The 12,480-nt window shown below is 42.4% G+C and overlaps 2 protein-coding genes across 3 annotated transcripts; one reads left to right on the forward strand and one right to left on the reverse strand.

Annotated features, from left to right (window-relative positions):
• Positions 1-932: 932 nt before the first annotated feature.
• rfc2 (replication factor C (activator 1) 2) lies at positions 933-5,859 on the forward strand. 2 transcript variants are annotated; one of them, XM_084445773.1, is made up of 11 exons: positions 933-1,080; positions 1,409-1,478; positions 1,580-1,621; positions 1,747-1,853; positions 2,259-2,360; positions 2,454-2,554; positions 2,843-3,000; positions 3,927-3,992; positions 4,071-4,151; positions 4,770-4,883; positions 5,160-5,859. In XM_084445773.1, exons 1-11 carry the CDS (start codon positions 971-973, stop codon positions 5,268-5,270), a joined length of 1,062 nt encoding a protein of 353 aa, XP_084301899.1. In that variant the 5' UTR covers positions 933-970; the 3' UTR covers positions 5,271-5,859. The 2 variants fall into 2 exon arrangements, with proteins under 2 accessions (XP_084301899.1, XP_084301900.1); XM_084445774.1 differs by lacking the exon at positions 3,927-3,992.
• Positions 5,860-6,318: 459 nt separating this feature from the next.
• On the reverse strand, positions 6,319-9,644 carry LOC311318687 (uncharacterized protein; the record flags this gene model as incomplete). Its single annotated transcript, XM_084450089.1, has 8 exons — positions 6,319-6,398; positions 7,074-7,144; positions 7,253-7,283; positions 7,634-7,668; positions 7,921-7,969; positions 8,360-8,403; positions 8,981-9,023; positions 9,542-9,644. The coding sequence occupies 8 exons, from the start codon at positions 9,642-9,644 to the stop codon at positions 6,319-6,321; spliced, it is 456 nt and encodes a 151-aa protein (XP_084306215.1).
• Positions 9,645-12,480: the final 2,836 nt, after the last annotated feature.

Raw genomic sequence — 12,480 nt, forward strand, 5'->3', positions numbered from 1 at the left:
GAGATTATTGAGTAGCACACAATCAGTGATTATTGAGTAGCACACAATCCGTGACAATGGGATCGGGGTAGGTGGGGTAAAAGGGGATAGGCTACTGGCTCAAGACTAGCCTAGAACCAACTGGACAGCCACTATAAACACAGGCCTACAATACCAGCGTGCTAGAAGTCTGTTCCACTCATTATCCATACTGTAATGTGCGTTCCAGGTGGATTATGATGGAGTCTAATTAAATGTTACTCTGTGTGTGAGATCCGGTCACGCCTGCACCTAAACTGCCCTGCCCAAAGGGGGGGTTTACGCATCAGATCTATTGGTGATATTTTATAAACAACCGATTACATAGGCTAGCCTACTGTCAGAGTATGTTTAATAATTTAAATGTAACTACTGCCAGTCTAGCGTACTGAACTGCTAGCTCTGGTCTGACGGAATGATGGGTGTGAACGTCTCTTCCAATTGTGAACTAGGCTACTGCATCATGCTTCATTTCACCCGGCGAATGGGATTCCCTAGTTGCATGGAATGTAGGAAACATAAGGAAGAGTTTGATTCCGGGTATTTTTGTCTCAATTTAAACAATGGTCATGCTTTTCTGTACATTTCACTCATAGAAAAGCCAAGGCAACACCGGCTCGACAGCCACTGATGCGCTATAGCGACCTTACCTGGGTGACCCGGAGCGAATCCTCTTTGTAACGGCCATCTCGTACCACTGAGTTCAGATTGTCATCAATGTTTAAATCAACATATGTGTTCTCATAAACCCCGGCTTTCGGCGCAGGTTTAGTCCCGTCCCTTCAATTTCTGGCCGTACAACAAGCAGACAGGATCCCATCAGCTACCGATGGAGGAGAACGACTTGCATCTTCAAGGAAATGACGTCACTTTAGCGCCAGCCGTGTGTTTGGTTGTTGTGCGGTGGCGGGAAAGAAAGGCGCTGCTGCTACTGCTGAAAACCTGCTGAAACATGGACGTGGACATAAAGGAGGCAGACTCCGAAGAAACCCAGACAGAAATACAACCGAAAAAAGATGAAGTCCCAGCGAAAGGGTCTGGCAGTGCATATGAGTTGCCATGGTAATGTTACAATGCCTTGCATAGCTAGGTTTAGCTGTATTTTTTCACTAGTTTTATAACCAGTGTCTGTAGCTAGATTAGCTACTTCAAGAAAAGCTAGTTAGCTGTAATGCTAACTCATGCCAAATCACGGCTTGTTACCTAGCTAGTTAACGTTAGCCTACCAACGTCTAGCTCTTTAAAAAACATCGAAGACAACCTAAACCGCTCTATGCATGTCTCTCGAAAACAATTCGCCCTTTAGCCAGCTATAACGAGCTAACTTTAGCTAGCGATTAACGCGAAATTGAACGTGCATGTACCTAATTGTTTCTCGATTTTCTTACAGGGTTGAAAAATATAGACCCCTGAAGTTGAACGAAATTGTAGGCAACGAAGAGACTGTCAGAAGATTGGAGGTATCTTAGCTACTCAAATTATTAGCTATCCTTTCCACCTCTCTGGCTTGCCTGGTTCAGAGACACTGTTGCTAACTGTTGGGATGGTTTCACTCCTACAGGTGTTTGCCAGAGAAGGAAACGTGCCCAACATCATCATTGCTGTGAGCGATTCTCTTTTTTAGATGGCTAGCTAACATGAATTGCTTGGTATAGTGATGAACTAGGAACACACAATGGTAAAGCCTAATAGTTGAGCGTAGAGGGCTTTAACGGTGTATCTTGTTAGGGTCCCCCTGGTACAGGAAAAACCACCAGTATCCTGTGTCTAGCCAGAGCTCTTCTTGGTCCTTCAATGAAAGATGCCGTCCTGGAGTTGAATGCCTCAAACGACAGGTGACAACAAATTGCACTCTCTGTGGGTGGCTCATGTCGCTCTCTGTGGGTGGCTCATGTCACTCTCTGTGGGTGGCTCATGTCGCTGTGTTGTGTAAATGATGGTGCCCAGTTTGACTCCAGAACTGAAATAAACCATGTCTACATACATGTAATGTTGTCAAATCTGTATGCTAATGTTGTCATGCTTTAACCTCTATACTAATGTTGCCATGTTGCCACCTGAATACTAATGTTGTCATCTATATACTAATGTTGTCACCTGTATGCTAATGTTGTCTTCTGAATACTAATGTTGTCAACTGTATACTAATGTCACCTGTATACTAATGTCACCTGAATACTAATGTTGTCACCTGTATACCTGAATGCTAATGTTGTCATGTTGGCACCTACCGTTTTCAGAGGCATCGATGTGGTTCGAAACAAGATCAAGATGTTTGCTCAACAGAAAGTCACCCTTCCAAAAGGAAGACACAAGATCATCATCCTGGACGAGGCTGACAGGTGAGACGTTATCAGAGGTTGGTTGTTCATTTTCGTAATGATCGCTGCGTCCGCAAATGAAGGCGTGGACTAAGGTCTGGCTTGTGTGTTCAGTATGACCGACGGAGCCCAGCAGGCGCTGAGGAGGACTATGGAGATCTACTCAAAGACCACTCGCTTTGCTCTGGCCTGCAACGCCTCCGATAAGATCATCGGTTAGTCCCACTCTGAGTTACTGTCTCCTTATGGTGATGGTATGACGCTTTAATTCAACTCTGTTAGACATGCTATCAGTGTCCATGTAAGGTAGTAGACGGCGCTTGATGTTAGAAGAATCCCTTATGGGGTTTACAGACGGTGAACACAATCTTTAACCTTGAGGATACATAAGGGTAGATATATATATATACCCTCTTGTACACATGTACGTCACAGCGCCCGCCATTTTGGAAGCCCTGCTTTGTTGTGATTGGCTCGTGGTCACCACTGCCCCCCCCCCCCAGAGCCCATTCAATCCCGCTGTGCCGTGTTGCGCTACACCAAGCTGACGGACGAGCAGGTGATGCTGAGGCTGCTGGAGGTGGTGGAGAAGGAGAGCCTGTCGACCACCGACGACGGCCTGGAGGCCATTATCTTCACCGCCCAGGGAGACATGAGACAGGTGGGGCCCACATGTTCGTGGGGGGGGGGGGGCGATGCGATGGCTTATGCTGCGTTCCTTTTGTATCGGAGCTCCGGATTCGGTGCCCGGGGCGACGTCGTAGCCCAGCTCAAATGTGTTCCAGGAACAAAATGGGGAAAACCCCACTTTTTTTGGGTAGTTCTAGCCATGTTAGCCGTTGTTAGCAATACCAGTTGACGACAACGAATTATGCTGTTTTGCGCATACTAACATCGTAGCAACATTGTCCACTGATAGATGTTGGACAGTATGTGTGTACGACTGATAATACAGAAACTAATAAACAGTGGGTTTTTTTTTTTTTTTTTTTAAACAGTTTTCACTTATAGGGTTTGGGAAAATGTAGTCCCAGACACGACCATCTTGTTTCTACACAGGTGTATCTATTTGTCGGATTGGCTCTACTGCATAGAATCCTATGCAATCAGACACATAGATACACCTGTGTAGACACAAGATGGCCGGTCTGGGACTACATTTTCACACACCCTATTATTGATGCGCGGAGTATCCATCTTGATTGACGTCAGCAGCTGACGTTGATGAAGTCGGGGTAGATTTTTTATCTGAGTAAAATGGTGGAAGGTGACGTATTGATGATGTCTAAACCAAGAATCCCGATGTTTCCAATACAAAAGGAACACAGCATTAATAGTTCCATGACAACAGCGTTTTAATTACCATTCAAACCTCTGTTTTTCCAGACAACATAAGAAGAGTTTGCTTATATTATTGCATAGATTGGGACATTTGTAATGTCATTCTAATTAGTTTTTAGTTTAGTTTATTGGCTTATTTGATTCAGGGACATTGTACATTAATCAACAATTTTACAATTGTTAATGTGCCAGGAATTATCTTTTGTAAAGATTTAAGGTCCTCAATTAAGTTGTTTGTATTCTCAGGCACTGAATAACATACAGTCTACCAATGCGGGGTTTGGCTACATCAACAGCGAGAATGTGTTCAAGGTAGAATTTAATTAAATTTTCGTCAGTTCCTATTAGTTCAACAGGCGACCTTTGTTAAGCATATTTTGTTTTCTTCAGGTGTGTGATGAGCCACACCCCCTGCTGGTGAAAAGCATGCTGGAACATTGCGTCAACGCCAACATCGATGAGGCTTACAAGGTACAGCAAGAACACTCATGGTAACGGTCCTGACATGAAGGGCCTTTATTACTCTGATAGTCCTGTCAAGTCATTAAGGCAGCATTTAGCTCGGGAGGTAGAGCGGTCGGCCGGGGTTCCGAAGGTCCCCGGTTCGATCCCAGCTCCCGACAGTGTGCCGAAGCGTCGTTGAGCAAGACACTGAACCCCAAAATCACTCACAGCGCAGGACCTAGTACTGTCGCCTCAAAGCAACACGGTCTCCCCTGCGGCCTTTCTGTGCGGAGTTCGCAGGGGTTTCCTCCCAAGAACCCATCCGAAAAACAAGCAGAACAGATCGCAAACGCTGTCCCTGATGAAGACAGACGGAAGTGCTTGGTTGGTCCCCGGGCGCGGCTCACGCTGCCTACAGTCTGCTCCCAGCTGCCCTTGGTGGGGGGGGGAGGACCCTTTGGGATGGGTTAAGCACAGAGAAACATTTCATCGGCGACCCTGGCACATATGTGTGTGGTCCTGTGTCGCCCGTTGGCATGTGTGTGTTGGAGTATAGCGCCGCATGACTAATAAAGACTTCTTCATTTGAAATGATCTGAAACTGCACAGCTGTATTGAACTGATCGCACCGTCTCCCCTTCTCAGATCATTGAGCAGCTGTGGGCGCTGGGCTACTCCCCAGAGGACATCATAGGGAACATCTTCAGGGTGTGCAAGACCTTCCAGATGCCGGAGTACCTCAAGCTGGAGTTCATCAAGGTGAGATGCACTGATGTCATTCACTCTACCAGGTCCCATAGGTGTTTCCATCAATCACTCTTGAACACAGCAAGTTTGCTTTCTAGGGGTACTGCTGAATACCCATTTGGGTCATGTTTGCAAATCTTTATGTATTTGAATCATGAATTTGAGTAGAGGCAGACAGAAAAAAAAGAATAGAATCAGGGATATAACTTGTGCTGTAAATGTAATAAGTAGGTTAATATAAAGCGTTTTGACCGTTTGAAGTAAGTCAACGTTTCGGCCCCCTCTCAGGAGATCGGCTACACCCACATGAAGGTGTCTGAAGGGGTCAACTCCCTGCTGCAGATGGCGGGGCTCCTGGGGAGGCTGTGCAGCAAGACCGCTGCTCCCGACGCCAGCTAACGCCAGCGCGCTCTGGGAGTCGCCGATCCGGCGATGGCCGTGCGTCTTGCTTAGCTTAGCATGATCGGGGACGGAATGTTACGCCCGTGTAAATATTTATTGAAAATCACCTTTGTAATAAACTGCCTTTTCAGTATGTCACAACATCAGTGTATTTACAAGGTTGGTAGTAAAGAGATTTAGAAAAATAATGAATAGCATGCCTGTCCTCCACCCTTGATTGTCATTGTGCTTATTCATTCTGAACCACTAGATGGCGACGTTGCATAGAGTAGAACCTCTGCCTACATCACTCCCTCCAATAATGCACATTTTGAAACCAGGCAGTAAACAGTCCATCCCTGAACCGCTGGTGGTTTCCATATCAAGCTTTGGCTTCAGCTTCAGTATCTGCATCTGCATTCACATAATCGGGTTCTGTGATGGGAGAATGGTATACAGTACATTAGTTACTTGTAGACAGCAGAAATGCTCATTTGTAGTGTGTGTTATTTGTCGTAGTGTGTAAGTAGACAGGGTAATTATATACCATCTTCTTCCTCCTCTTCTTCTCTTTTAACTTGCTCCAGGAAATCAAAGTTCTGGTAGTCTGAACCGTCTGTGGGTTGTGTGCACATGGAAACTGACCATTAGACAAGGCTAGAGAAAAATATTCCAGTTTGAAATGTTGACCTACTGACGTTCCCAGTTATATATATATATATATATATGTGTGTGTGCGTGCGTGCGTGCGTGCGTGCGTGCGTCCATTACACAAAGTGAAATATTTCAAGCCTTTTTTGTTTTAATCTTTAGGATTGTACAGTGTGTTAATTTATACACAATACTTGGTGGGGGCTCCTTTTGAACGAATTACTGCATCAACGTGGAGCGTGGCATGGAGGCAATCAGCCTTGAAATATTTCACTTCATGTGTAATGAATCTATAATATATTAAAGTTTCACTTTTTGAATTAAATTACGGAAAATAATGAATTTTCCACAATATTTAAATTTTCTGTCTGGTTGCACCCATGATCAGGAGTAACTTAGATTACAGTGCAATAGCTTACGTACCAGAGTGACGGTTGATTGCGTCACTGATGGAGGAAGATGGACAAACATTCTCATACAGACACTGATCTGGATCTAGAAAAAGGTTAAGAATAGGTTTATAATACATGTGCACACTCGATGTATAATTGAGATGTCTTGATCATAGCACTGAATTGAATGCATTTTTTATATACATTTTTGCTAAGAAAATTCCGGTTTCCATTGGTCATAATTATCTACAAAGTAGAAGTCAGCTGATATACAGTATATGACAGTAGTAGACAAGAAAGAATAGGCTATAAGAAAGACTTGTTCGTCTTTCTTGGCGCTTTGATGCTGTGGTTTTTGTAGGTGTGTTTCACAACCGACCGACTTTCTCCTGCCTTTCTAGGTTAGGTTGCATTAAGCTCACAACACCTCAACCTTTATGTTCAAAAAAACCTTTAAAAACGGCCATGGGTGAATCATATAACGGTAACACAAACTTACTGCAGTTGCAGGCTACAAAAACACATTTAATTTCACACCTTTTATACTCACTGAGGTTTCCCTCGTTTACAGTGATGATTTCACACAGAGACACAAATATCAACAAAACAAATGCAATGTACAATTATAATAATTTAAAACAGTTACAGGTTGAAGTACATAGATTGAGTTAGAGATTGGAATATGTTTGGATTGGAGCGACATGATTGGTTCTCATTGGTCCTCATTTGGAAGATTATTTCTTCACAATGGGGCAAATAATATTCATAAAATATTTACCTGTGTCAGTTTTCTGCTCTGCATGCACAATTATATCAACATTCTGGTACACTAGACCTGGGATTGGATCTCTGCAAGAACAACAAATACATTAAATATTCAAGAACAACACATACATAATTTTTCACATCTAGTTCATTGGTTCCAGTTCAGTCATAATGTATACTGTAGGTACTTACACATATGTAGGCTCAAAGCTTCCCATATCGGCTAATGTAAAACAATTGAAAGGTCACAGTGAGTTTTTGACTGTCAGTGTTTCCAAAATAATATATAATAATAATAATAAGATCTAGCCTACATCACAACTGATAGAACATGATGACGTCACAGCTGATAGAACTTACCATCCTTGAAATTAAGATACTTGAACTGGCCTTTATCCACTGTTTTAAAGATATTTAAGTCAATGCACTTGGTCAATATATGATTTCTTTATGTAGATTTTAAAAAAAATCTATTACCCCCCCCCCCCCCCCACCCACCCCCAGAAAAATCTTTTCAATAGAGCTTTGTACATTTGTGTGCACTGTCCTAATTCCCAGCATAATTTTAATTACCCTGGGATGTCTCTCCCGGTATCCGGCAGGGCTCCCTGAAAAATGGACTCTGTTACTGCATATTCTCCACGAAAACACAGAGACAAAAGACCTCCTAGCCAACAGCTTCTGATCAAGCTTGTGGTTAAACACACACACACACACACAATTGGCCTGTCTAAACGTATCTTGTTTGAGGCAGCTCTTTGTGTTTCATTAAGGTGAAACATTTCTGATGATTATGTCCTTTAAATGACATGCAGTTCAAATTTAGGATAAGACCAGGACTATGTTTACAGGGTACTTACTCTGGTGGTGTTGGTGGCAACTCTCTCTGTATCTGGTTGGGCCGTGTGACTGGAAAACCTCAAGACAATTAATTCAACATCTATCACTCAGCCTGGGCTCAGATGTTCGACTCCGCCCACTCCAAAGATGACTCATACAGTACATGAAGTTCTCAACATAGTGTAAGGAGTTGACAATTCTGTCTGGTATCAGGCTAATTTTCACTTGTTTCATAGTCGAAGGCCAATCGGTGGACAACAGAATGTGGTAAATCTTAATAATCAATACATAGGGTAGAAAGATAGGTTACTTTGCCAAGTTTGAAGTGGACTGTTCAGTCCAACTGAACAATGCATCCTAGTGTGAAACAAGATGACTGACTGCATTTAAATGTATAATATGAATCATTAAACAAGATGATTTACTGCATTTAAAGGTATAAGATGAATCATTGCGTACCTGTTTTAGATCGTATTACTGCAAAACTGTTGCCTTGATGGTGGCTATATGAAGAAGGGCACAGTTTGTGAAAACTTTCATTTTCCTATAAAGAACACTCCACAGTCTTTCATAAGCAGGGGTCCCAGACAGACCGTGACAGGGACGGATTTTTAAATTAATTTACATTCTGGTTAATTTTAACATAAAATATACCAGCCAATAGAAAAACTGCCCCGAATAGAACCCCGCCCCGAGCATTCCACCTGCCTACTCTAGAATTGCAGGGCTGATTAGCAGCAAGGAGCTGCAGCTTTGCCCAACATTAGTGTGTTCTATTGTCCACCCAATAGTAGTAGCTAGCTAGCTTGAAAACAATAGCCAAAGCAAGCTATCATTCAGACGGGACTTGCCAAAACAACTGGTCCATGATATTCTGTGTGGGGGGGGGGGCATATAATGGACTAAAATGGTCAATTACTGATTGTTCCAACGAGTATCAGAACTAACAGATAAATTGATTGAATGGGCTAAGCTGACATGATAGCAGATGTACAGTATTTAGTTGGTGTCCATAGTGCTCCAACAGTGTATGAATGGAATTTGGCCTTCAAATCATTATTCATAGGGGTTCATACTCACAATATATGAGGATTGTAGATTTGGTTTTCTTCGTGCATTAACTCTGGAGAGGGGGACACAGAGTTATTGTTTTCTCAGCACTATTACACCAGATAATGTAATGTGTAGTAACACATTTCACAACAGATGTCAAAATTGAGGTAAAAATACTTGATTTTGATAAAAAAAATTTAATGAAAGCATTCTGGAAAATATATAGCAGTTGTCGCTATGTATAGATTCAAGTTTATTTTTTTGTTACTTATATCATACAAGTAGGCTATAAGAGAGGAACATTCTTGGGTTCTGCCTGATCAACCTTGCAGCAACAGGAGAATAAATACAAGGTCATTAAAAAAACAATATAATGCAATAGAAAATGGTGTGTGTAAAGTATATGGTGTGTGAAAAGTACACATGTGCATTGTTTGCATGTTAGCATGTGTGTTGTGTGTGCACGGCCCGAGTCCAAGTCTGTGTGTGTGTGTGTGTGTGTGTGTGTGTGTCACAGGCAGACAGGGAACAGGCCTTTCGTTTCCATTGTCCAAGAGCCTGGTTGCCTGGTGGACATGGAGAACTCACTGGATCTCTTCTTGCACCACAGACACAGCAGGGAGACGACACTCAGAGAAGCCACAGAGACCACAGCCAGGACCGCCCCATGCACACTTAAGATAGGGATCATACCTGAAAGAGATTTTGCTTTAAAGACTTTTGCTTTCTTCTTGATATCATCTGTGTTTCATCGGGTATAGGCTATGTCGTAGTGCGATAACTACAAAAAAAAACAGTTGCTTTTAAATAGTATTTACTTGAATTATTTGATTGTGTTTGTGTTGTTTCATTTCACAATGAAATGACTGATATTATCCTCTATTAGGAGTAAGCCCCCCAACAGTAGCGTGTGCTTCCTTATTCAAATCTCCATCTTAGGCTACTCTCATATTTTCTGAAAATTGTTAATGGTAATATAAAAGTTATACCGATGATACTGTGATGAAGATTCAGAGATGTAGGGTGAAACGAAAGCCACGGTGCCTGGAAGGCCGACCCCTTGAAAGAGGTACTCGGTTCAGCAAAATGGAAGACAATGAGAACCCCTCACACGATGATGCAATGCAAGTGTTCCTGTAAACCACCTACAGCTAGCTAACCCACAGGATGTGTGTGGTCATCCCTTGCAGAGCTCTTAAAGGTCCATTAACATGCTCAGCTCAACTTTACACTATTACAGTTAATTTAATGAGTGACAGTCATCAAATAACTCAATTTTCATTATAAAGACAGCCGACTGTTTATGGCATTTTGTTTTATCAACATTCCATTACATGTACATCAGCGCAGGTGGGTTCTGACTACTGCTGGTAGGCTATCATTGATGCAGGTAGCATTGTGATATTCATTATTATAGTCATTATAACCATATATAGATAAAATACAGTAGAGGCTAGTTCCCAACTTCCCATGAAGGCAGAGGTCATTTAGGGCTAAGGTTAGAATTAGGTTTAGGGTTAGCTAGGTTGTTGTTTCTCGTAGTCTGGATTGAGTCTCACTGGGCTGAGAATCAGATCATCCATCACCACTGATTGGGCAGTAATAAACAAATGACAAGGCTTATCCACAAAACCTACATCTGTTGAGTCAGACTAGCATTAGGTTTAAGGCTGGGTTACCACATTTGATCTGACATCACAATGCTAATGCATCAGTAATAGAATACCAGCAGCAGTCTAACCCACCTGCGCTGATATAATGGAATGTTGATAAACCGAAAGACCTTAAAACGTCAACTGTCTTTGTAATGAAAAAGGTGGATTACAGTCATTTTGATGACTCACTATGGTGAGAGTACAGCCTTAATGAAAACTCAAAACTTCAATCACCACCATGCATCGTGGGAACAAAATTATGACACGACATGTTCATATTATCCTCTTAAGTAGCCTACACCTAACTTAATTTGTATTTTTGTAAGTTTGAGTACCATGGCAGTAGACCTTTAAATTTAATTTTGTGCTGAAGATGAGAGAATTTGCAGGCAGCTTTAACCTGAACTCGGCATTGCCACCACTCAATACTATAATACACGATGCTGCGTTAATGAGCCGCCACAGATAGGCTACATCTCCATACACAAAAACGTTTGAAAGAAGATAGAGAGGTAACTTGAAGCGTTTAACAAAGAAGAAGTAGATTTCATGTATTAAGAGGGAACTGTCCTATTATGTGTAATATGTCTAGGAGGAACCAGTTAAATTACGTTAGTGAAGTAAGTAAATCAATTCAGTATAATCACTTGCTGACTCAGAAGTTGACACTTTCTGACAACACAATGCATTTCACATCGTATTCACAGCTCATACTACAGGCCTAATAATAATAATAATAATAATAATAATAATAATAATACATATTCTGTATAGAACTTTTCAGGACATTCAAAGACACTTGACATGAGGCAACAAGGCATAAAATCAAATAACAAAGCAGAAACATACTCATACTTCTTTTTCATCATTTCACCTCAAAAAACACGACCGTCTTACCTTCAGTGACGCTCCTTCAGACAGCCTCCATCGTAGCTGACAGCCGCGCGTCGATGAGCTACTATAAAGAAAGCTGGTGAAGGGGAAACCAGACAGGGCTGCCGTTTCCTGTTTTAAACTGAACATATCACCACATCCGTCCCAAAACGGGCCGGACAGACACAAAACATTCACACCAGTGGACCGCGAGCGTCTTCAGCTAGCTGTTCATTTTCTGGAACAATGTGTCTTGCACCACATAGACGGATTATGAAATGATAGGCCCCTGGGCATAGAAGGCCCCCCTCACCCATTTCATTTATCGCATATTTGAATTTGCCCAATGAGATGGCATCCAATTTGAAGATAAATCGAGAAAACTCACTATAAAAGCAGCTTTATCCAGCGCGGGTTTTACTCAAGGGACCTCAACTCTGGAGGACTTGCTTTTTGGATTTCTCCCCATTGCATGCTGTAGGATACTCAGCCCCTATAAGTAGCTAGCAGATAAACACTCACTTAAAATGTATCATGATGGTTTATTTCTTGTGACATCTTCAAAGTGAATGTTGAGGCTATTACGTTTTTCAGCAGGATTTTGGGGGTTATGTTGATTGATATGAATGACTATGACCCTTTTGACTATGCGAAAAGAAATGCAAAGGCCCCCCTGAGCTCTTAGGCCCCCGGGGCCTGGGCCCGGTAGGCCCGGTAGGCCCGTTAGGTAATATGTCTTTGCACCATTATGGAACATTGCATAATTGCCAGCTGAACCTTAGGTGACGTAGGCCTACTGTGCTAAGACCCAGATAGCAAGCGGATGTGTAATAATTCTGGGCCATATATGGACCGGAACTAAGCCACAAGGGCCAGATCTGGCCTGTATATGGCCCAGATCCGCTTGCTATCTGGGGACCTCACTGCAGCAAGTGTTCTGAAAAGTTGGCCCATACCTCATCAGGATGACCAACCACCCATTATATGATGTTTAATTCG

Source organism: Borostomias antarcticus, assembly GCF_949987555.1.
Source record: "Borostomias antarcticus genome assembly, chromosome: 1".
Classification (NCBI taxonomy): domain Eukaryota; kingdom Metazoa; phylum Chordata; class Actinopteri; order Stomiiformes; family Stomiidae; genus Borostomias; species Borostomias antarcticus.

What these genes read in the sequence shown, in the direction of transcription:
- rfc2 (XM_084445773.1), top strand. Translation starts at nt 971, where the DNA reads ATGGACGTGGACATAAAGGAGGCAGACTCCGAAGAAACCCAGACAGAA. An exon ending in AGTGCATATGAGTTGCCATG is followed by an intron (nt 1,081 to 1,408) that starts GTAATGTTACAA and finishes ATTTTCTTACAG; the next exon opens with GGTTGAAAAATATAGACCCC. An exon ending in CGCCTCCGATAAGATCATCG is followed by an intron (nt 2,555 to 2,842) that starts GTTAGTCCCACT and finishes CCCCCCCCCCAG; the next exon opens with AGCCCATTCAATCCCGCTGT.